Below are 24,566 nucleotides of genomic sequence, written 5' to 3'. Positions count from 1 at the left end.
ACAAACCATAGTTTTTTTTCTTTCCTCTTGTTCTTACCAGACACATTTTAAGTGCTACATAGACATAATATTTTAAAGCAATCAAAACTCCAGCGGCGTATAAAAGAACACCTATTGTAGTCAGTCACTTGCAGTAGTCGCCAGTGAAACCGCCTTAGGGGCTTCTGGTGATTGTCACAGTGTAAGGGCCACTTTAGGAGTTGTCGGTACCTTGTAGATCATAGCCCTCAAAGCAATGTTGAGCTTATGGTTACTTTTATAGGTGTATCTTTTAAGTTTCAGTTGTAAGGGCATAGGGTTTAAACATCAAGTAGTGCAAAGAAGACAGAGCCACATAGGTGGCCATACACAGGCATTTTTAAGCTGCTGATTTGGGCTCTTCAGCTCTGTTTGGCAGCTTATCTGCCCATGTATGGGTCCCTCCGACAGGCCTACCTGACCCAGATGCCGATAAGACAGGCTTGGATTTTCCCATTGGATCAAGGACTGCATTGACTTGTTGATGTGGGCCTTACCCAGACAACCCATATGCCCATTGTTGTAATCTGATCTTTTGGCCCTGGCAACAAATAATTGGGTTAGCCCAATATTGCCTGCCAGTGATGGGGAAGATCTGCTCATTTGATGACCTCGCCAACTGGTCAGCTTCAGTACAGTACTAAGCGAATGAATTGAGTAGGACTTGGCCGACCAAAGAAAGTGTGCCTCCATTGTCTTTGTACTTCAGTGCACCCTCACCTTGGAGATGCTTTGGATGCAGTGAGCAGCTGCACTTCATAACACACCTGAACACTGTGCGCAGTAACATAGTATTTAATGTTTAATAGACAGCAAAGGGGCGTGGTTGCCTCGCAGTTCTGGTTTCCTTGGTGTGATTGTATCCAGGGCATTGTCTCCATGGAGTCTATATGTTTTCCCTGTGCTTGCATAACTCCCCTACCACAACTCTGAAACAATCAGCTTGATTCTCCTAGTGAAGTTAACTATGGTTAAATTACACTATAAATTGTACACTGGATTGAACACAATTCCAAACACCCATGCATGAGTGTGTTGATCTTTTGATCCAGTTTAAAGTGCCAAGCATACAGTGCCTGGCTACCAAACAAGTTGCTTGGTGTTGCCTTTTAAACACAAATGGGGGGCTGCCCGTTAGAAGTACCGTTGACAGATTGCCAGTCTTTGGAAGCATCTTGGCTCTCTTAGGCTTTTTCCAGGCACATAGGAAGTTTTGTGATTATTAGATGTAAGCTAGAATAAATCCAAATAGAATAATTGTAAATTAACACTTTAGATAGTATTTTTCAAGAACGCAGTTATCCTGTTAAAAAAATGAACAACCTTTAAAATAAATATTTCTTATTATACACTAAAACATGCATATTTCAAGAAAAATGTCCCCTCTGGAAAGTAAGACTGTTAGAAGTCATCAAATGAGTGGATCTTCTCTCAATATCTTCACTTAAAGGTGGGCTATATTGGACTAAATTAATCATTTGGCCCAAGGGCCAAACTATCGAATTACAACAGGGTGCATTGGCGCCAACAGGGCGAGGACCGCAGTGAGCCAATGCAGTCCCCGATCCGACAGAAAATCAAACCTACCCGATCAAGATCTACCCAATTTTAGGCCAGATATAAGTTGGGTAGGCCCATCAGGAGTGCTTATACACGGCAGATAAGATGTCGGATTGGTCTGAAGGACTTGAATCGGCAGCTGAAATCTGCCCGTGTATGGCCACCTTTATAGTTACAGGTTGGGATGGGAAGTACTGTTCTCTATATAATTCCAATATGTGGTTGACTGCAGATTAAATGAGCCAGCAGCAACACAATCGGAAACAACTTTAGAAATTGTAACTGCTTATCTGAATTGTACATATGGTGTGTTTGCTTAGGAACTTTAAGAAATAAGCATATTTGTATTTGTGGTGTTTGCCATATCTTCCATGTCCAAAAAGCTTGCTTTGCATGGCATTAAAAAAGCCATTTAGAATAGTTCTTTGAGAGATCAAATCTAAAAGCTCTGCCTGTAACTATACATGCACTACTAATGTAAGGTTGCTAAAGGCCAGCCGTGCCAACTCTCAGTAAATTTTCTAAATGTAAAATGAGGTCAGATTTTCATGTGTCAGGAAGAAAAAAAGCAAGATCAGTGAAAACATGACATTGTGTTGAGACCGTTATAGAACACATAAAGACATGCCAGTAGCGGTACTGTGACAGGGCTGATCAGCTCTAGTCCTGTAATCTGAATATGGCCCTACAGAGAATATTTATGAAACTAAACCTACTTAAGGGTTTCATAGACATGCTTGTATTATACATATTTTTAGTACTGTCTTAAATGTGTAATAATCAGCCCACTATGTGGAAAATGAAGGCAGTTATAAAATTGTTAAAAAAGAAACAAAGGTTTGACAGATTGTTTGTTTGTGGAAAGGAAGCTATTAGGGCAGGGGCACACAGTAAAGTGAGTGAAGTTTCCTGCAAGGAAGAAGGCATTTGGGGGAAGTTAGTCACCTGCCATAGCCAACTAATCTAAATCGCCAAGTGAGCAGATCTTCTCCTGATATCTCCACCTACGGGTGGGCGATATCGGGCTAATTCGGTCGTTTGGGCCTGGGGCCAAATGATTGAATTAGAATGATGGGTATAGACATTTGTCGATTCAAGGACCGCATCAACGAGCCGATGCAGTCCCCGATCCGACTAATTTTTAAACCTGCCCAAATGAGATCTGCCCGATTTTAGCCCAGATGTCAGTTGGCAGGCCTGTCTTTACTGCCTGTGCACAGGCCGATAAGCTGTCGAATCGGTCTAAGGGACCGATATCGGCAGCTAGAATCAGCCCGTGTATGGCAGCCTTTACCCTGCCCATTAGCCTTAATCACATATTTTGTAGTGAGCAGGATACAAACCAGACAAGGCTTTAAGGGCCATGACAGATAGGGCGTTCAATTGGAATCGCTGCATGTAAAACACTTCATGTACAGAGATTTGGTGCAATCATGCAAAAATGTTGAAGAATGTGTTTTATAACACAGTTACCTTAGATCACCACATGTAAAGTGTTTTGCATGCAGTGACTCAGGATAGGAAGGTATTTTTAGGTGCTTTAAGGTTGCCATGTTAAGCTGCCGATTCAGGCCCATCACACCTGTGATGGGAAATAATCACTTATGGGTGTGCTTATCATAGATATTTGATTCAAATTGCATGTGCCTTGTTACCACTATTTGTGGTCAGAATGGTGAATAAATAGAGTAACTCCTGTATTCTATATTAATATTTTGGTGGTTAGCATAGCTTGCTTCCTTGCAGCGCTGGGGTCTTAGGGCTGTGGCACATGGGGAGATTAGTCGGTGAGCAGCAAATCTCCCTTGTACCTAATTTTACCTAAGAAAACTGGAAAAATTTATTGACTCGAGTATAAGCCTAGGGTGGTAGCGAGTTTTTTTTTTTTTTGTTCTATACCGTACTGTATGTGTATAACGTTAAATTATGGTAATTAATAATAATTAACAGTATTCACGTGTATTAGCAATGCTGATCACATGATATGGATATAGAGAAAAATTGTTGGTAGACGGAGCACGCCAGGACTACTTTTCAGTGAAAAATATATTCTTTATTCTTGTATCCATTAAAAACATGTTGATACACTACACCTCCAGCTTAACGCGTTTCATGGCTTCTCGCCACTTCATCAGAAGCTACAACATGATATGGATATACCTGGTCAGCATTGCTAATACTGGTAAATACTGTACTTAGAAAACCAAAAAAGGCATATTTCAAATAAATACTGTACTTAGTACTGTACTAATTATAGGTAATTATTGATTGAAGTTAAACACACATGTGTTTAACTTCAATCAATTATGATTAACTATAATTAGGATATATACAAATCTATACATACCAGTATCTAGCACTAGGACCCTGGAAGTCGAGGCCGGGATTATCTGCAGGGGCACGTGACATCACTTCCGCCCCAGGCACTACTGGTACGCACAGAAGAGCACGAACAGGCTGTGGGGTTGGAGGGGGTTGGCGAGACTTGGCGCGGGAGCAGGAACTGGAACCAGCACCGGGACCCCCGTTCCCAGGAGAGTAGTGGGGTAGGGGATGGGTTTTGCACAGAGCGGCTGGCTTCTTCCAGCGAGGGGAACCAGCCGCTTTGTGTGTCCTAAAAACTTATACTCGAGTATAAGCCGAGGGGGCCTTTTTCAGCACATTTTGGGTGCTGAAAAACTCTGCTTATACTCGAGTATATACGGTACATTTTAGCCGGTGGGATGGCATTTCTGGAGATTAGTCGCCCGCGACAAGGGAGATTTTTGCGTGGCGACTAATCTCATCGTGTGCCACAGCCCTTGGAAACAATTCAAGTTACTGCAAGGCAAATACTCTCAACTGTTTTTCTGTGGGTCCCCCCACACATACAAGAATGATAATTTACTTCTGATAGTATATGTATACATATGATGTATACATATGATAGAGACCTTAGATTGTAAGCGTCTCTCAGGCAAATACTGATAAGCATAATCTCTCAAAAGAGCTACAGAATATGTTGGGGCCATTTTAAGGATATGCCAATGATAATGATATTTTAAGAATATGCCAGATACTAGTTTTGCAGTTTCAGAACACTGGAGTCTGCTTGTACAGAACAGCTTCTCATATGATCCTCTGACACAGGTATAAAGTACCCCCTAGTTTGCAATGCAGTGTCCAGCCCAACTTCCAATTCCATTTTTTGACTGTTGAAAACTGCTGGCTACCAGTAAATTAACTAATTAGGATCTTCTGTTTAAGGGCTGTGACACACGGGGAGATTAGTCGCGGATGACTAATCTCCCCAAAATGCCATCCCACTGGGGAAAATGTAAATCGCCGGTGGGATGGCATACGTGGCACCGCGATTTCCCGAAGTTGCGGCTCCGTGTATGCCATCCGACCGGCGATTTACATATCCCCATTTGCCACAGCCCTAAAGAGGAAAGAAATCAATCAATGAACACCCTTCCTGAACACACACTTACCCTGCTTGGGAGAACATTGATCATGTTTATAATGGCTTAGTTCCAGTACCCAGTAGCTCCAGTTTAGGAGATAGCAGTTTGGGCACACTTGCAGTAGTCAACTAGGCATGGATTTTACAAGGTATAAGGAATAAGGTGCTAATTCATCTGCTGCCTGCTTTTTTGTTCCCTTTGTCCAAAACATTGACTTACGGGTCCCAAAGCAATATGTACTTATATTGTACTAGATATTTGCTATAATATAAGACCTCTTAATATTATATAATCTATATTTGTATGTGGTCTTTTCATTGTCACTTCTATATATTTATTTCGTAGTAAGGAATGTATTAACACTCGTACAATAGTTGCTTGTCAAAAGAAGGGGGTTAATGATAAATAACTGCTGCAATAAAATCTGTATGTACTTCTTATGGGTAAATATTAATATTGGAACATATGTGACAATGTCTTGGTATTTTCTTTGCTTTAACTCTTTCACTTTTAGTTAATATTTGCACTTTATGAAACAGCGGGCAGTTGATGCAAATTAAAATATTGTGCTTTTTCACTGGTATTTCCAGTGGGAATTTTGTTTACCAAGTAACTGTTTTGTTTAGCAAAGTTACTGCCCTTCTTTTAAACAGAAGGAATCTGCTCAAAAGAGTTGCATTTTGGGCTGATTTTTTTGAAAATTTCTGCAAAAACCCTACTAGTTTCACCTATCTGTTCCAGTTCTTCTTCCTTTGCTGGTTGATGGCAGCACTCTGCACTGTGGCATATAAACCAATGAACAGTGAGGCTGACCTGATAGGGAACTGAAGCTTGTCTTTGCTTGTGTGACTACAGGGCTGTGATTGGCTGTCCTATTCCTACTATGCTTTTTTCAGGGACAGTTGGAACACTCCCACCCCTCATGGACATGGATAGACAGGGAGCAGAGAGGGTCCATAGGGAGCTCCAATAGAGGTGCCATTTGTGATCATTTGTAACCCAGAATAGATCCAGCACCATATATTTGTTTTTGCCCACAAGATTTGGTGGGGTAATTGTTATATATGTTATGTCTCTTTTAATACCTGAGCTTGAAAGGGTAGTTTTTTGTACATACATACCCACCCATACAGGAAACAAACACAAGGGAAATTCCCTTTTAATTGCCTAATAAACCTGCTTGGATTAAGCTGGACATGGTTGCTGGGAGGCACATCTGCTTTACTGCTGAAGAGTTCTGAATCTGGAAATGCAAATAGTGGGGCAAACCAGAACCTTGATGGCAGCTTATAGATATTGGGGAACAGGCTTCTTTTATCAAAGAATGGGTCATAAGAGTAGTTTACTTCTGCCTTAGTTTCTTTTACATTTTCAGATTGTAGAGAGTTCTATTGTTCTGTACCAAAAAACGTTTATTGATATGATTGCAATTAAAATGTTTTCATTCTTTGTGGTTTTTGAACATCAAATTTAATAATTGTTTTATCATGTCAGTTTTAACAGTAGAAACTGCACCATAGACCTTATTTGTAGGACATATTAAAATAATCTGGTCATGGAACATGCAGTATGGCTTCCACTAACTGTAACAAAAACGCTTTCCCTTACATAGAAACCTCTGCAGACTCTGAAATAGATGGATGGTGTACATGAGGGCTGGGAGGGAATACAAGGTCAGTCTTTTTAGACAAAACTCCTCACTATTTTGCCTAATTTGCTATTAGCATTGGAAGAATTCAGAAAATGCCCCAGCCTTTAGAGTTAAAGTGGACGTTCACCTTTAGATTAACTTTTCCTGTGTTTATTCTAATTAATTTTTTGTTACTCTGTTTGTTTTTAATTATTAGAATTTTTATTCAGTTCTTTCCAGGCTGCAACTGAAGTGCTGTCTGGTTGTCAGGCAACTGAGGACTCAGTTTTATTTTTAAACATATTTGTTGTGTACTTTATCTTTAGTATCTGTACTATTCATCTTCCATCCTGACGTTCAGACTCCTGGCTTTTTTCTGAGGTAATTAAACTTAAGAAACCAGATTGTTTAAATTCCAAGCCTGAGGGTTGCAGCAAATAACGTAAATTAAAGACTTAACTGAATTCATTTGAATATGAATAATGATATGATTTAGAAAATTAAAATGATATAGTAAAGATTTCAGCACACAAACTAAGCTCAGTTTTCAGACAGTGCTGCAATAAGAATATTACATATTTTATGATTGCTCTAAACAAAAATATGGTGCAGAGGTCTTGGAGTCCCTACTATTCTAATGTAGCCATTAGTGATGCACCGAAAAATACATCCAAGCAATATCCAGCTTGAGTACAACCTAAAACTAGCTGGTGCGCCAAGACCTATCATGACCTAACGTGTGTGTGTGTGCCTTTGGTTTGTTTTTGTGCATGTGAATGGTATGATACCAGGGGGGTGGGCCTTAAAATTATTTTTACTTTGCATTTTACATATGAGCTTCTTTATGCAATATATTTTTATAGAGACCTACATTGTTTGGGGGTATAGTTTTCCTTTACAATTTAAAATGTGGTATTAGTGCAACAGAATGTTACCTATGTACATCTATAGTCTAGATCCCCAACCAGTGGCTTGTAAGTAACATGTTGCTCACCACCTCTTTTGTATGTTGCTCTGAGTGGCCTCAAAGTAGGTGCCTTTTTTTACATTTTTGTCTTGGAGGCAAGTTTTAGAGACAGTTTTACTCCTGCAGGCCAGCAGTCGGCATGGGACTACCAAAAAGCCAATCACAGACAATTTTCATGGTTGTGTGGCTCACAAGTAAGGAAGGTTGGGGATCCCTGATTCTAGGACTTTCTTTATGTGCAGTGATGGGAGACCATGATTTCCAGCTAAGTTTAAGAACATCAGCTTTCCAAAACCAGAAAAGAGACTGACTACAATAAAACCACAACTGGACCTACATGTGTTTAAATCCTTTCTATGATGTTATTTTAGCTTACGAATTCCCCTGCCTGACCCTTTCCTCCCCTGACGCGTTAAATTTATGCGCACTTGGGGGAGGACGTCGGGTGGGGGGCCCCGCGAGGAGGGTTAGAGGGCCCCGCGAGGAGGGTTAGAGGGCCCCGCGAGGAGGGTTAGAGGGCCCCGCGAGGAGGGTTAGAGGGCCCCTGGGGGGGTTAGGGGACGCGGCCGGTGGGGACACCTGCAGGAACCCCGGTGGGCCCTTCACCCCCCAGTCTGACCCTGGCGAGGCCCTTATATTGCTCAGGAGGAAAAGCCACACAGCATGTTGTTTTTTTTTTTTAAAGGGACAGTAACACCAAAAAATGAGTGTATAAAAGTAATTACTATATAATGTAATGCTGCCCTGTACTGGTACAACTGGTGTGTTTTCCTTAGAAAGACTGCTATAGTTTATTTAAATAAAGCTGTGTAGCCACGGGGGCAGCCATTTACAGGAGAAAAGGCACAGGTTACTTAGCAGATAACAGATAAAACCCCATTATATTCTGCAAAGCTTATCTGTTATCTGCTATGTGCCTGTGCCTTTTCTCCTTTTTCCCAACTTCAGTGACTGCCCCCGTGTTAGCAGCTCATTTATATAAACTATAGTAACGTTTCTGTTGCAAACTTACCAGTTTAACCAGCGCAGGGCAACTGTACATTATATTATAATTACTTTAAAACACTTTCATTTTTTGGTGTTACTGTTCCTTTAAGTACTTAATGAGCAATTAGAATTCCCTTTAAAGTTAGCAATAACTCTTTTATGAGGAAGTAATGTGTGAGAATTGCTTTGCTTTTGCTTATATTTAGAAAAAAAAAAGTCCAGCTTTCTCTAAATTTTTATTTGGTATCATTATAATCATGTGTTTAAAAACAAAATGTAATGTACTCAAGTTATGCCATGTGATCATTGTTTGAGCTGTAACACTAATACGATTAATGTTTTTAGACTTGGCATCTTCATAGTTATCTCTGTGCGTTCATTATGCCTCATGCTTTCCCTCTAATTGGCAGTCACGAAGTTGCTGTATTGTTTGCTTCTCCAAGGATGGCAACAGTAAGCGCATCTTTTTATGGCCACAAAGTGTGATTATGTTGCTATCTCCCAAAGAGTCCATTTTGAGGATGATAATTTACATTTTTAAAAGATGATTTCCTTTTTTCTGTAATAATAAATCAGTACCTTGTACTTAATGGTCTCTAAGCGGCAAAACAGTGCTGTTTCATGTTAAAGCAGAACGCAAGTCAAAATGTAAAAAGCACACTGCCCAATAGTCCTTCTATTGTTTAGTAAAAATGCCACACTTTTGGCTCACCTAATCAAATATTTACTCAGTCACACTTAATTCACATTTTCTAGAACAGGCAGCCATCTCTAAAAAGGTATTCTCCCTTCCTTTCCCTCCTTGCTTCATACTGCACATGTGTTTCATTCCCTACCCCCCTCCCTTCTGCCAGATCCGCTTCTGATTGGCTGGTGGGCATGTGTAGCTCAGAACAGGAGACAGGATCAAGTTACACACATGCTCAGAGAATAGGAAGGCTGCCGCTGGCACCTACAGGAAGGACAAAGATTTCAGTGATGTCACTGTAGGCTGCCGCTGCCAGCACCATATCTCAGAGAAGCAAGCAGGTATCTGGGAATTTAGATATGCAGTAAGTACTTAAAAAGAATGCCTTTAGACTTACTTTTAATTTATATTAACCTAAGGGCGGTGGCACACAGAGTTTTGTCGCCTGTGATAAATCTTTACTATTGCGAGCAACTAAACTCCCCGACATGCCATCCCACCGGCAAGAATATAAATTGTAGGTACAATCTGGTGGGTTGACAAAACAGCTCCAAATTTATAGACCCGTGCCTGCCCTGCTATGTTACATCACTACAACCTGGTATAAAAAAGGCATAGTGGAATAAAATGGAACAGTTTAGCCTGTGCATTTAGGTGCACTCAGACCGGTCTACTCATGGGCTAGGTTTAAAATGAACGGTTCAAAAATAGATTCAACAAATGGACTGGAAAAAAACAATTCATATGTTAGGCCCTTAGTGTGTTGTTTCCCTTCTCTGGGGGTACATATGGTTTGCCTGTTTTCTCCTGTGTACATGGAAATGGCCTATTGTAATGTTAAATGCAGTGTATAATATCGGTGTACTAATAAATTTGCGCCATAAGCTCTTTGTGCAGAAAAAAGTGCTCTTGTGTCATATGCTTTTTTCCTCTCCTTTTTTGTTTCACTTGCTCAGTTTTGTTTAGTTTGGCCTCGTTCTCTCCTCCACAGCATTCTGCACACATACCTGGGCATCAATTGCTTATAAGAAATGAAAATCTAGCCAAGATACTTAGTTTAATAAAGTAGTTTTGTGCCACAATGCTTAACTGGCTTCCAAGTAATTCAGAAGCCTAGCATCTCTCCATATATGTATGATGAGAACATAAATTAAAATGCATGTTTTTTTTATCCCTTTACCCTGGTTTATCTATTTGTAAGTTTCCTCTCTATAGCAGTGACAGAATTCCTTATGTTATTTTGTGGTATTGGATTCTATTGATGGGATATGTTGTACTGATTCAGTATAAATGACAAATGGCTATTATCAGGTTGAGTCCTTAGCTCAGTGGCCATATGTAGTTTTCCAGACTCCAAATTCTTTGCCGAATATTGGGTCCAATCAAGTCTAAAACCAGTGTATACTGAAAAGCTCCCCAGACTGTGGGCCTGCCTCCCTATGGGGCCAGCTTGAAGGCTAGTTAGGGTGAAGACACATGGAGCTACTAGTAGCAGCTACTTGTCGTGGCTGATAAAAAGACAATGCTGATCATTTACTGATAATTATCTCTACGTGTGTTTTAGCAGAGGCAATTCTCAGTACTGTCTATGGCAGGGTATTTTCTGGAGTTTAGTAGCCTTTAAAAAGTAGCTGCTACTAGTAGCTCAGTGTGTCTTCACCCTTAAGGTTGCCACACACAGGCCAAATTTTGCATGCCCATATGGGTAGATTGATTTGGCATCTTATCTGCCATGTATGGGCACGAGTGACTGGCCTCCCCAACTGACCTGAAATCGCCCAGATCTCAAATGGGCAGGATTGATTTTTGCATCTGATCTGGGACTGCATTTGGCTTCTTGATGCGGCCCCTGAACCGACACTGCCTATACCCACCATTTTAATTTGATTGTTTTTGCCCCAGGGCCTGATATCGCCCACCCATAGGTGTATGGACAACTTTAGGGTAATAGTGGGAGGGATGCCCCCTTGCTTTCCCACCATTTTGGGTAAGATCCTGGTTCAACATTCTTGCTGCCCTAGATACTCTGGGATCTGTTTTTAAATGTGTAAACTTGTAATGTGCAAATGGGGGTGGGGGGGTTGGACCTATAAAACTGAAAGTCCAATATGCTGCACACAGCTGGAGGACCTCCGCCCAAAAGCTCTTTTGCATCATTGAAGGAAATACAGCAAGTTTTCAGTATGCATTAAATTAAATTGGAAAAAAATCATATTTGTGAATATAAATTGCAAACTGACTCCTCTTCCTGGCCTGAGAAGTGCTTGTTTCTGATATTGTTTCTATAGTATGGCAAACTGTGAACGCAATGGTGTAGGACACAAACTGATTTCAATCATAAAAAAAATATCTTTAAACGTGTTTTTTGCCTGAGAACCTTGTGTATGGTTTTACCCTTTGTTTCACCCATCATAGAATCTATAGCGCCGGCATAAAAGTACCATTGTGCCGTCACCATATATTTATATTTCAGTTCCAGATTTCTCTTTCCCGTTGCTCATGTCATGACTAGAAGTGCAAGGCTTTGTGGCACAGGAATGATTAATGCTGGAGTTTTCAGACCTTTTGGATCATAGCCTACTTTTGCAATGCATTATTTAATGGAATGTGTATTATTTAACACTTTACATTCCACCTGCTGTACAATCTTCAGCATCAATCTAAAAAGTACAGGCACCCTAATGTAATTGATTCTGTCCAGGTTACTTATTGATCTATGCTGCCAGATAGGTAAAAAGAAAGGTGAAATGCACTGCAGAATATGAAGGCCCTATATAAATAAAGCCTAATAATGGCATAATTTTTTCAATATGCTGAGGCCTGCAGAGGGAAAGGATTTAAAGTGTTGGGGAGAATTTAAGGACTTAGGAAAACACTTGAAAGGGGAGGAATCTGCATTTAACCCACTTCTCCTATTCAGGGAACAGATGACTTTACTAAATTGCTTATATTAAAGGGTCGGTATCACCAAATTGAATCAGCCTAAGAGATGTTACCGATAAGTTAGCTTTCTCACTGATTGAGCCTCAGGTAAAGCTGCAATGTTCTAATCATGGAAAAATGAATTTTCATGTTTCCGTGACTATATGCTTTAAATTCCCTGCTGAGTTGGAGCTGTTATGGTGTGTTTTTAATTTCCTTCCCATCTATTACATTTCAACACTTGAACGCACAGGGATCTGGTGTCTTCAATAAAACAGCCAGGGCAGCTGAATTGTTTGCTCACGGAGGGAATATAAAATTAAACTGGTTTGAGATAATAAATGTTGAATAAAGTCATGGTGGGCATTGCTCATTTTACTCGAACAGTATAGCAATAGGCAAATGGCAGGCTTTATAAGGGGTGTATGTATTTTGAATTGATTATTATAATCGGCTAACTTTATGTTTAATGCACTTACAGGTATTCAACACTCTAGATATTGTACAACTGCAACTTCCAGCATTCCAAAAAATGTTTTAACAGTTTGTATTTCTGTTTCTCTAGCCCGTTGTTTGTAACATGGAAGATTGGACGGGATAAGAGACTGCGTGGCTGCATAGGAACCTTTTCTGCCATGAACTTGCATTCTGGTCTCAGGGAGTACACACTTACCAGGTAACAACTCATTTGGTTTTAAAGTAGTGTGTAACCCTTTCTCTTTCAGTGTGACAGATTTTGCCAGTAGATACTTGGCACATCAGACCAAAAAGAGAAAACCATACATGATACTAGAGAGCTTATAAACATAGCATTGTCTTGTGAAAGCGCTTGTGATGTGATTGGCCATTTGAACAGTTTAAAGGAGAAGGAATGGCTTCTTTCTTCCTTCCTTCTTCACGTGCTTGCACATACGCAGTAGAGTGAAAAGCTTTGGCACCCCCAAGTGACTTAGCCTTTCCTTCTCCTTTAAACTGTTCAAATGGCCAATCACATCACAAGCGCTTTCACAAGACAATGCTGTGTTTATAAGCTCTCTAGTAGCCATTCCTTCTCCTTTAATTCTCTGCAGCTGTTCCTTATATAGAAGAATCCATATGAGCTAAGTTGTATAAAATGTAGTAATTATTTAGATTACAGTAATAAGTAGACCTTTAATGTAAACACCTCTCAATATGATCCTATACCAGTGAGTGGGAACCCCATGCATGACTTTCAGCATAAATATGTATATTTGCCCCTAAGAAACACCTATGCCATGCCCACCACAAAAAGATGGGGTAGTTAGTAGTTTACTTAAAAAAAATATATAAATTTTTGATAATACACCTACAAAGGTATACTGAGGGTAATAGCTTTTGTGGCACAATATAGGGTTATGGCATTGATGTGGAATTACACTGTTTACATAGCAATAATAATAATTCACTCTACCATTTAAAATGTTATTCTTGAACCAACAATTGTATTTTATTGTAGTTGTAATATTGGTGTGTAGGTGCCATCTCAGTGCATTGTGCCTGAGTCTGAGCTTTCAGAAGGAGCCAGTGCTACACATTAGAACTGCTTTCAGATAACCTATTGTTTCTCCTACTCCCATGTAACTGGAGGAGTCCCAAGCCAGACTTGGGTTTCTTACTATTGAGTGCTATTCTGATATCTACTGGGAGTTGCTATCTTTCTTCCTTCCCATTGTTCTGCTAATCTGCTGCTGGGAGGGGGGAATATCACTTTGCAGCTCAGCAGTAAAGTGCAACTGAAGTTTATCAGAGCACAGGTCACATGGCTGTGGCACCCTGGGAAATGAAGAATATGGCTAGCCCTATGGGAAATTTCAAAATTAAATATAAATAAAATGTGTTTTAAAAATGGATTTCAATGCAGCATCTATTAACTGATGCGTTTTGAAAAAAACATGTTTTCCCATGACATTAAAATACACACGAGCTGTCATCAGTGTAGTCATCACATGACTAATACATGTATTACACAATAATGTGTCCTCTGTTGTAAATTATGAGAATATTAGAAATCACTTGGCATTCCAAGAGCATATGGCATTGAATATTGTCATATTATATTGTACTATAACGGAGTACATTATTTCCTAGCTGATCAAACATAGCAGAGATCTTAATGCAGAGGTTTCTATCAGAAACTTTTCTGATAGGGGTGATACTGCAGGTTTTATTCTTGATGTGTTTATAATGTGTGGAGTGTATAGGTTAGGGATGATATTACAAAATCAAGCTGCCGTAACTTTTGTGTCTTTTCACTGTCATCTAATTGCTGTAGGAAACCAGCAGAACCATAGGTTAACAAAGTAAAGAGTCAAATGAGGATTTTGATAGTTGATTAGTCTTTAGCTATAGTTTACTCCTCCCTTGCCCACATGTGCTTAGTGGTAAGATAGCCACCCACTTGTGTGGCCCTGGCATACAAATATCCAGTCTGATTGGTCAGCAAGCAAATTGCACTTGTTAGATTGGCCCAGGTGCTGTACATTTGCCCCAGTGAAGTCACAACAGATTACAATTTGGGCATCTAGTTAGAATTCCAGATACTGCCTGGTTCTATGCTCTGTTTGGCATTAAACGTTATGCTCTAACCCCTAGTGGGACTATAGTAAGGAAATTGATTGTTCAGATTACATGAGTAGTTTTAGGTACTGCCTTTAGCTTTAGCAAGGTATTTTCAAAAAGTAGTGCCCACTTTCACTTGTATAGAGCTGTCATATTGGCCCTGACATGCTCTGCAATAGTCACTTTTTAACTCTTACCCATGTCTCTGAAATAGAATGACCCTTTCTGTGTATTTTCTATTTTTTGTATATTTTTCATGTCTTACAGCATATGTTTGTTCATATTTAAAGGGCAATATCCCTAAAGCATGCTGGCCCTGGACCAGCCGAAGTAACATTTGTAGGGAAGAGTAGGATGTTAGGGTTTCAAGACTAACAACGTGGGAGTGGGCAGTGTATTTTTGGAAATGTATGTTTATGTAACTCAAGATATATCTGTGGTTTTAGATTCAACTATAAATATAGTGCTATGTTGTGAAAAGAGTAAATGAAGATCACTGTTTCGCAGACAATACAGATCTGTGGATATTTTTGCAGAACCCTCTGGCATGTCACCTTACTGTATTGTTGCGCAGGAAGCCATTTGCTCAAATAAGTCTAGGCTTTCATTTTCCTTAAGCCTCCCATAGTGTACCTTGTGCTGTAACCTTAGAAGTCCTCATCCTGCACAGCAAGGGTTGTTAGAGCTAATACATATTCATGAATATGAGCAAATTCATTCCAGTCACTGCTCTGCTGCTCTTAATCGGACACTCTTATACTAGGGCTTAATTATCAAAGGGTGAATTTACCACAGCATTTGCCTGGCGGGAATGCCAGTGCCCTATACAAGAGGGTAGGGCTTGTCTTTTTAACTATAGAATTCACAGCAGAAATAGCTTACTCCTCTGTCCTATTCACTGCACTCACGACTGCTTCTCTACCATAAAATTTCCTCACAGGCTCACTCCAAGCAAGGCTCTTACCTTAAGTGTTCTTCCATGTTCTGTCCCTTTCCATGAGTCAAATGCTGTCTTGCCAATATGCATGCCAGCCACAGCCTGTCTCCCATTGCTATCTCCTTTATCTTGCAGTTGGAAGGTCTATTGACAGTTGTTGATGTAGCAAGTGTGACTCACAAATGAACCATATTTTTATATATTCTAAAGTTTCAGTGGGTCGTGACGTAAATGACATCACAAAGCACAAATTATAACTGATTACATCACTAAGGACCTGATGAAGGGCTGTGAGCTGAAACGTTGAAGAAAGATTTTTTATTTTTCACAAAAGACCTGTGTGTGCTGGACAATATTGGACATATATGCACATATATATCCATTTTTTTTTTTTTCTTTTCAATATCACGAAAGACAAAGGTTTCCAGTAGTCTGTCTGGCTGATATCGTTGCCAATGGATGTCTGTGTACTGGCAGCTTTAGAGCTAAATCTGATTATGTGGAAGGCAGGTCCTTCTGCGTGCGTATACTACATCAGACTGTGCAGCACAAATGATGCTGTCTGATTTCAGTAATTGCTTTAGGGAATTGATTAATGAAGTTAATTCTCAAATAGTAGCAGTAAAGAACTTTGATGACCTCCCACTAATCTGATTCTCTCTTCATTGTCACTAATTGTATCATGAGATAACTTGCATTCAGTTTGTCAGGCCTGACTAAGCTTCAGGCTTGTAGAGGGGGGGAAGAGCAATGTATTCAGGCTATGGTCCATGTACGTGACTAGCCCTGGCTACTGAGCGTCATGGCTGGACTAGTGTATGTGAGGCAAGTACCGCTCGTCTACTCTGTGCAGGAAATTAAAACACAAGCAATGGTATGATAAGCAGGTCCGATTGTATTGTTTTTCCTAGGAAATCCTTTTATTAGTGACTCACCTCTCCTGCTTTCATTTCCTCACATTATCTCGCATGTACTTGGCTCTGGAAGCTGTTCATATACCCTACACTCATCTGTGTGCACTGTATAGTGAATGGCGTATTGTTCCCTGGCTGCAAGTGCTTCTGAACTATGGCCTTTTGCAAAGTAAGCCTTTTTTATTTTAGCCTGAAAAATCACATGTTGCATTTAGTGATTTACAGGAATTAATGTGTATTTAAAAAAAAAAAGTCACAAGCTGCTTTATGACCATAAATAATGGCACACTGCCACAAATTAGTTCTTCTCTACAGGGTTGTGTTACTCCTAGGCAATGGTACATTATGGCATTTTAGGTTGTTTTTAGTAACCCACTGAAACATATTACCTATGAAACGGCTTAAATTTCAGGTTATTCTCATAACTGCCACTGTTGTGCCATTTCCAGTATTTTGCTGCCATATATTTGAGCTATCAAAAAACTGAGGGCAACAAAGGCCGGAATCTCTCGAGTATTTCTTGAAGCTAAACAAAAACTTTTCCAGGCAATAGTAATGTACATAAATCGGCATTTAAGATGAGAAGGGCATTGATCCTGGTGTTGGGACCGCTGCTCTTATCCTATGTGTATAGAGTTGGAAAGCAGGCTTGTATTCATTTTGCTTCTGAAAGAAAAAAATATTCATCTTTATTTTCCCCTGTTTTTACCCAATCCAGTACTGTATACAGAGTGGCGTAAGGGCTGCACAATCATAAGATCGAAGTCTAATTATAGCTATTCTCAGTTAAAGAAATTTTCTTGTGACCCCATAAGACCTTGCAATTAAAAATGAACAGTGGCAGCCAGAGTTCAGACTGAGGTACATTCCAACCCAGGCCATGAAAGGCTATATTTGCTATAATGTGAAAATAAATCCACCAAATAAATCCACCACAGTAAGGTTTGATACTAACAGTTATTACTCCTGGCCTTAAGATGACCATATACGGGTCATTAAAAGCTGGCAGTTTCATTCTTCTAGAGTAAATTTGCAGTTTCTTGGCCCATGAACAGGCTTGCCCAGCTGATATCTTGACTAAAACTGGCAAATCAGACCCAGATCTGCTCCTTTAGTGACCCTGCAGTGTCATAGTTGCCATGTAATATGTTCAGCAAACTTTGTTGATAAGTGTATGTAAATAAAACATTAGGACATCTGCAAGGGGCATCACAGCTCCCTACCACTTCTGTAAGCATGTGGCCCATCTATCATACAAATATACAGTGTATAGGCATAAGTGTATGCTGTTAGATTGAAGATGAGTATTGGGGCCCTCCGAGGGCCTGTCCGACCAATATTAGGCCAAAAAGTGGGCAGATGTTGATCGGACAGGCTTAATTTTTCTGTTGGATTGATAACAGTATGGGCTCATAGATAGGGTCCTTGCTCCGACTTTTTGTATCCCCTTCATTGTAATGCAGTTGTTTGGCCCTAGGGCCAATCGATTGCATCAGCATGATATTGCCCACCTTATTGGGGGAAAGATTTGCTCATTTTGGTGACCTCACCAAACGAGCGAATCTTACCATGTATGGCCACCATTTGAAACTTAATTTGGGCCCTCTGGAAAGAGAAACACTGCTCTAAACAATATTGTTGCCCGTGCTATCCTGTTCCTATACTGCTTATTCTGCCTGAACATTTGGATGCTAGGAAATCTTTCATTGATTGTGCTTTACTTCTGAATTAACTGAAATCTTCCAATCTATCTTTGCAGTGCCCTTAAAGATAGCCGTTTTCCCCCAATGACGAGGGATGAGCTGCCCCGGCTATTCTGCTCAGTATCTCTACTTACAAACTTTGAGGATGTATGTGATTACTTGGACTGGGAGGTAAGCTCGTGCTGTCTGTACCCTGCTCTGTACTGGGGAATGGAGATGGCATTAGCAATACTGCTTGGGCGGGTGGTTTGAATTCCAAAAGTGGCATTAAATTGAGTAAATTGTTCCCTCACAGCCGAAAATCATTAAATGGCTAATTCCCAACAATTGAACAATTCATTTCTATGCTACCCTACACCAAAATGTTTTTTAATTTAGAATTTTACACATTTTGCCAGTTTATTTCCTTCTTTCTGAATTTGATGCCCAAACCTGCTGTAATCATGAAATGGAGTCAGGGTTTTGTGAACTCCAGTTTTACTCCATTGACGTGAATGTCTTGTCTATTCATGTGATCTGGAGTTGGCACACACTTATTTGCCCAGTTTGTGATTTCCACTACTGATATGTGCCCTTGATAGCAGCAGCAGCTTTTATTATTTTTGTGCCGTGTGTTGTGCGCACAGAATCAGGAGAGCTTTGCTCTAATCACATCCGATAAACATTTCCATGCCCTCAGTTATGGGCTGTTATGCTCTCCCCCAGCACCATGTGACCTACAGCCTTACCACTATTGCTTCTGCCCCTGTCAAATGCCAGGCTGCCTGCAAAATTATTTCTGTAGCCACTTGCATTTGTTCACCAGTTGCATTATATATGCATACTCTCTGGCTTAGTGTAAGCTTCTGGCAATTGGTTTCCTGTGAATGTAAATATTCAGTAAAGTACAGGATATTCTCTCTGCTTGTTTATCTGATTATGTATTCATGGGTGGGTGTTACCATAAAGCTTCTTGCCACAGATGCCATTTAAAAGCTAGCCATTTCTTTGGGGAGCAGATGCCAAATTATGACAGTAATTCCCTTTTGGATATAGGCAGGTTAGGATTACCCATAGGCTAAGGGTTAATGAAGTGAATTATCTAGTTTCTTTAGCCTGCATTTTGTTCAGAGGTACAGGAAGGCAGATCTGCTGTCATGCGCTCCTTCCTGTAACTACATTGTCTGGCACGGTGTTGGCCCTTGTGAAGCTACACTGAGTGGCTATAGGTACAAAAATGCATAGTCTACTCTCTGTAGCTCCATATGTGGATGCTGTGTCTGAAAATGGATCTACAAGAAGAAACACATCAAAGTGGATCCGCTTTCTTCTGGGTGCATAAGGCTAATTCCAGACGAGGCTATTTCTTGGCCTGCATTTTATTGATGCACAGAATCCAGGATTCATTTCGGGATTTGGCCAAGAGTCTGTCTTTTTCTCCGTCGGCCCTACCTGTCAGTGCAGGACGACTGGGTTAAGTTGATCCTCTGTGGAGGCAGGACAAACTGAAAAAAACTTTCTCCCATCTCTCTCTCTCTCTCCATCGTGGCTCCACCTCTTCCTCCAGTTTTTTCAGTTTGTCCTGCCTTGGAGGCAGCAACTTCTCCTATCTCTTAGAATTTTCTTATATTTTCAGATTATTATTATTTTATTTTTTTATTTACGAATATTCCTGCTATCCCACACTATACTGGCTTGGATGTGACTCACATAGGAGTACTAGCCAGTGGTTGAGCCCCTCAGTGTGCGCTCCCAGGGAAATGTCATGACACATGCAGTTTGACAAACAGGAACAGACGAATGCTCCCTGCTACCCCCTCTTGCAAGGGAGAAGGCAGCCTGGAAGGACACCGCGGTAGAGCCCCTCAGTGAGCGCTCCTGCGATTGATGTAACAGCCCACTCGGTCTGAGCATAGTGTGCTTCCCTCAGGTAAGCGTTGCCCACATCGCTAACTCAGTATGTGCGCTCCCGGGTCTTTACCTTGGTTGAGCCCGTTCGGCCCGCGATCTGGCGCGCCTTGATACGGCGCGCGGTGACGTCATCAAAGGCGCCGATTCATCAAGCGCGCCTCTTCAAGCCCTCTTCCCGGGCTTTCCTAGTACGCGCCTAAGTAATACTAGGCGCCTAGAGTGTACGCGCCACAGCTCTAAGCCGTGAAGAGTCTCTCTCCATAAAAGATTATACACAGCGGCCATCCTTCCCAGCGTGCTTGATTTAAGTGCCCCCTACTTCTGAACGGCAGCGCTACTTATCTGCACTCCCTGCCTGCAGACAGCAGCTCCCAGTGGCACAGTAAGGAGAACAATTACTTATACTCTCCACAGAATACATCTGTCATTGTTCCATAGTGACCAGGGCATTCTAATATGTCTACCCCTGACGATGAGTTATTATCCCTAATTGAGGAAATAGATCTACCAGATAGATCACGCAAAATGAAAGCAAAAATAAAAAAGGTTAAAATTACCACTAAACCCAGAGACCACTCCCCTTCTCGCGGCCATACTGATTCTGGCCAAAAGGAGGGCACATCTGAACCTACACAAATGACCACTACAGCTATGGTACATGCCTCACAAGACTTTCAGTCTCAACCACTTATTCAAACTGCGGGTATGAATGACACACCAACTCCTAATGTGGCACAGAATCCCTTAGTGGCATCTGACCTTTCACAATTTATGTCTTGGATTCAATCCACAGTACAATCATCTGTGCAACAGGCACTGTCTTCCCACTCACTACCAGAAAGCAGTAAGAAGAAGCGTAAACGCTCACCCTCACCGCTCTCAAAGCGCAAACGTTCACCCTCACCGGTCGCAAGGCGCAACCGTTCTCCTCAAACTTCGAATCTTCAGGTTTCTGACTCACAATCATGCCAGTCTTCTGAGGACATAAGTGACATAGATTCAGATGAGGAATTTTCATCGGAAGGTCAGTCTAGCGAATCAGATGACCCATCCAAACAACCGGAAGAAGTTAAAAATATCCTTAAAGATATCTTTGCCACTTTAGAGATCAAAGAAGAGCAAGTAGCCGTTTCCAAAGCAGATAAGGTTTTAGGCAATACTTCAAGAAAAGCAAGAACCTTTCCAGTCTGTAAATCTATAGCCAATTGTGTTGAAGCAGAATGGCACCAACCAGATAAAAAGTCCAATATCCCTCACAAATTTTTCAGCATGTACCCTATTCCTGACGAGTACAAGCATTGGGACAAGATTCCGAAGGTGGATCCGCCTATAGTTAGGTTGGCACGTAATACCACTTTACCAGCGGAAGATGCAGGCTACCTTAAGGACCCCATGGACAAAAAAATAGACGCGGCACTAAAGAAAGAATTTCAAAATACAGCGGCCATCCTGAGACCTGCGGCCGCATCTGCCACAGTTGCCAGAACAGCTAAATACTGGTGTCAAGAGTTACAAAGACACCCCCCTACTGATCCAAATCAGTTCACCGCGGAATTAGAAAAGATCAAATCAGCTCTAGCATTCTTGGGTGAGGCAGCCATGGAAACAGCCAAACTGTCAGCCAGAGCTTCAGCAGCATCAGTCACAGCACGTAGAGCCCTGTGGCTACGCCAATGGTCAGGCGACACAGCTTCTAAGCACAAACTCACTTCTCTAAAGTTTAGTGGGTCACAACTCTTCGGCCCAGAATTGAAACAGATAATATCTGAGGTCACAGGTGGTAAAGGGGCCTTTCTACCGCATGGTAAGCGACCCAGAAAGGAATTCCACAGAAGAAATTATCACCATCGTCCATGGTCTTCCAACAACAGACAACAGAGAGGCACTAGAACACAACATCAGTCCCAACCGAGTAGGAGATTCAAGTCCACCTGGCAAAACCAATCCAAATCTACCCGCAAAATCACGCCAGTTAAAGGACAGGACTCCTGACCTTCACGACCACAGTCCCTGCGAATTTCCCGTAGGAGGAAGATTGCACAACTTTTTACAAACCTGGCAGAATTCCATCACAGATTCCTGGGTGCTAAACATTTTAGATCATGGTTACATCATCCCCTTCATAAAAAAACCTCCAGAACACAGGTTTGTCCCATCCTCCATCCCGTCAGACCCAACCAAACAGCAAGCACTACTTGCCATCATTCAAGATCTTCTAAACAACAAAGTAATTTCCCCAGTACCACGGGAATATCGTTTCCACGGATTTTACTCCAACATTTTCCTCGTAGCAAAAAAGGATGGAGGATTTCGCCCAGTACTCAACTTGCACCCACTAAACAAGTTCGTAAGATACGAACGCTTCAAAATGGAGTCTCTTCCATCAATCATAAAAAGCCTATCTCCAAAGGTATTTATGTCAAAAATAGACATCAAAGATGCTTATCTCCACATTCCTATCAGCACCTTTCACCAGAGATTCCTCCGGTTCGCTCTAGGAAAGTCTCACTTCCAATTTCAAGCCCTACCATTCGGGTTGACCTCAGCCCCAAGGGTATTTACCAAAGTCCTCGGAGCCTTGTTGGCGGTTCTCAGACTTCAAGGCATTCACATTACAGCCTACCTGGACGACCTCATAGTAACAGCACAATCAGAGAAGGAAGCCAATGCCCACACCCGAGAGTGCCTGCATACACTTCAACAACACGGTTGGCTCATCAATCACAAGAAGAGCCTTCTCAGCCCGACACAGGCGTTAGAATTCCTAGGCATGCAAATCAACACGATGGACAGGAAAGTGTTCCTCCCACTTCCCAAAGCAACCATACTGCAGCAGATGGCCCGGAACATAAGGTGGCAATCTCAGACATCAGCCCACGACATTCTCAGACTGCTAGGCCTCATGGCTGCCAGCATAGAAGCAGTACCATTCTCGAAATTTCATCTCCGGCCACTACAATGGGAGTTCCTAAAACTATGGGACAAAAATCATCAAGACCTGTCTCAGAAAATCAACCTATCCAACAAGGTAAAACAAAGCCTATCTTGGTGGATGCATCTTCCCAATCTTACACAAGGCAAAAGCTGGGACCGTCCAGTTCAAGAAATAGTCACTACAGATGCCAGCAGAGCGGGCTGGGGAGCAACTTGGCCCCCAAAAGTTTGCCAAGGCAAATGGTCACGTCAGGAACTCAAACTCCACATCAACGCATTAGAGCTGAAGGCAGTATTCTACGCTCTCCTTCATTGGCAGACGTACATGAAAGGCAAGCATGTAAGAATCCAATCCGACAACAGCACAACTGTAGCTTACTTAAATCGACAAGGGGGAACAAGAAGTGCATCGGCACTTCGAGAAGTTTCCCGGATCATGACATGGGCGGAAACACAACAAGTTCTCCTATCAGCGGTGTTCATACCGGGTATCCAGAACTGGGAGGCGGACTACCTGAGTCGCACCACACTGGACCCGGGAGAATGGAAACTCAAACCACAGATCTTCCAGCAGATTGCGAACAAATGGGGCATGCCATGTCTGGACGTCATGGCATCACGATTCAACTCCCAGACCCCAAGATTCCTGTCAAAAGTCCACGACCCCAAAGCAGAAGGAGTGGACGCACTCACAAGTCCATGGCGCTGTCAACTAGCTTACGCATTTCCACCCATACCACTGATACCTCGACTGTTACACAAGATCAGGAGAGAAAAGATTCCCACCATACTCATCGCTCCATGGTGGCCACGCAGAGCGTGGTTTGCAGAATTGATTCAGATGTCAGCGGAACAACCATGGGCACTTCCCCTATCGGCCGATCTTCTATCTCAAGGTCCGGCAAAGGCGGAGAACATACGCAGCCTGAATTTAACGGCTTGGATGTTGAAACCAGAATATGGAAAAAAGAGGGATTCTCAAACCAAGTGATTCACACCCTAATTGCGGCAAAGAAACAGTCCACACATTCAGTGTATCACAGGGTATGGAAGCGTTTTCTCAATTGGAGTCAGGCTCGTAACATACCTTGGCAATCCTGCGTATCCACTCACATTCTTGACTTCTTACAGGACGGAGTAGACAAACAATTAAGCACTTCAGCGCTGAAGGTTCATACTTCGGCCCTTTCAGCTCTATTCCACAAACAGTGGGCAAGCTTACCTGAAGTCAAATTGTTCTTCCAGGCGCTCCAAAAGATTCGACCACCAGTAAGAGATCCGGTTCCCCCTTGGGACCTCAATCTAGTACTCCGGGCCCTCCAAAAGGCCCCATTTGAACCGATGGGTTCAGTGGACCTAAAATTTCTGACTTGGAAAACAGCCTTCCTCC

General features: G+C 41.6%; 1 protein-coding gene across 1 annotated transcript in view; it reads left to right on the top strand.

Moving 5' to 3' along the window:
• ammecr1 (Alport syndrome, mental retardation, midface hypoplasia and elliptocytosis chromosomal region gene 1) overlaps positions 1-24,566 on the top strand; it is a 34,348-nt gene that overhangs the window by 1,482 nt on the left and 8,300 nt on the right. Inside the window, 2 exon segments of the mRNA NM_001123494.1 lie at positions 12,784-12,894; positions 18,409-18,523. Of these exon segments, the coding sequence (NP_001116966.1) occupies positions 12,784-12,894; positions 18,409-18,523 (226 nt within the window).

Source organism: Xenopus tropicalis, chromosome 8 (assembly GCF_000004195.4).
Source record: "Xenopus tropicalis strain Nigerian chromosome 8, UCB_Xtro_10.0, whole genome shotgun sequence".
NCBI classification, from domain to species: Eukaryota; Metazoa; Chordata; class Amphibia; order Anura; family Pipidae; genus Xenopus; species Xenopus tropicalis.
The sequence above is the reverse complement of the archived record's forward strand: the minus strand, read 5'-3'. Positions and strand labels throughout refer to the sequence as shown.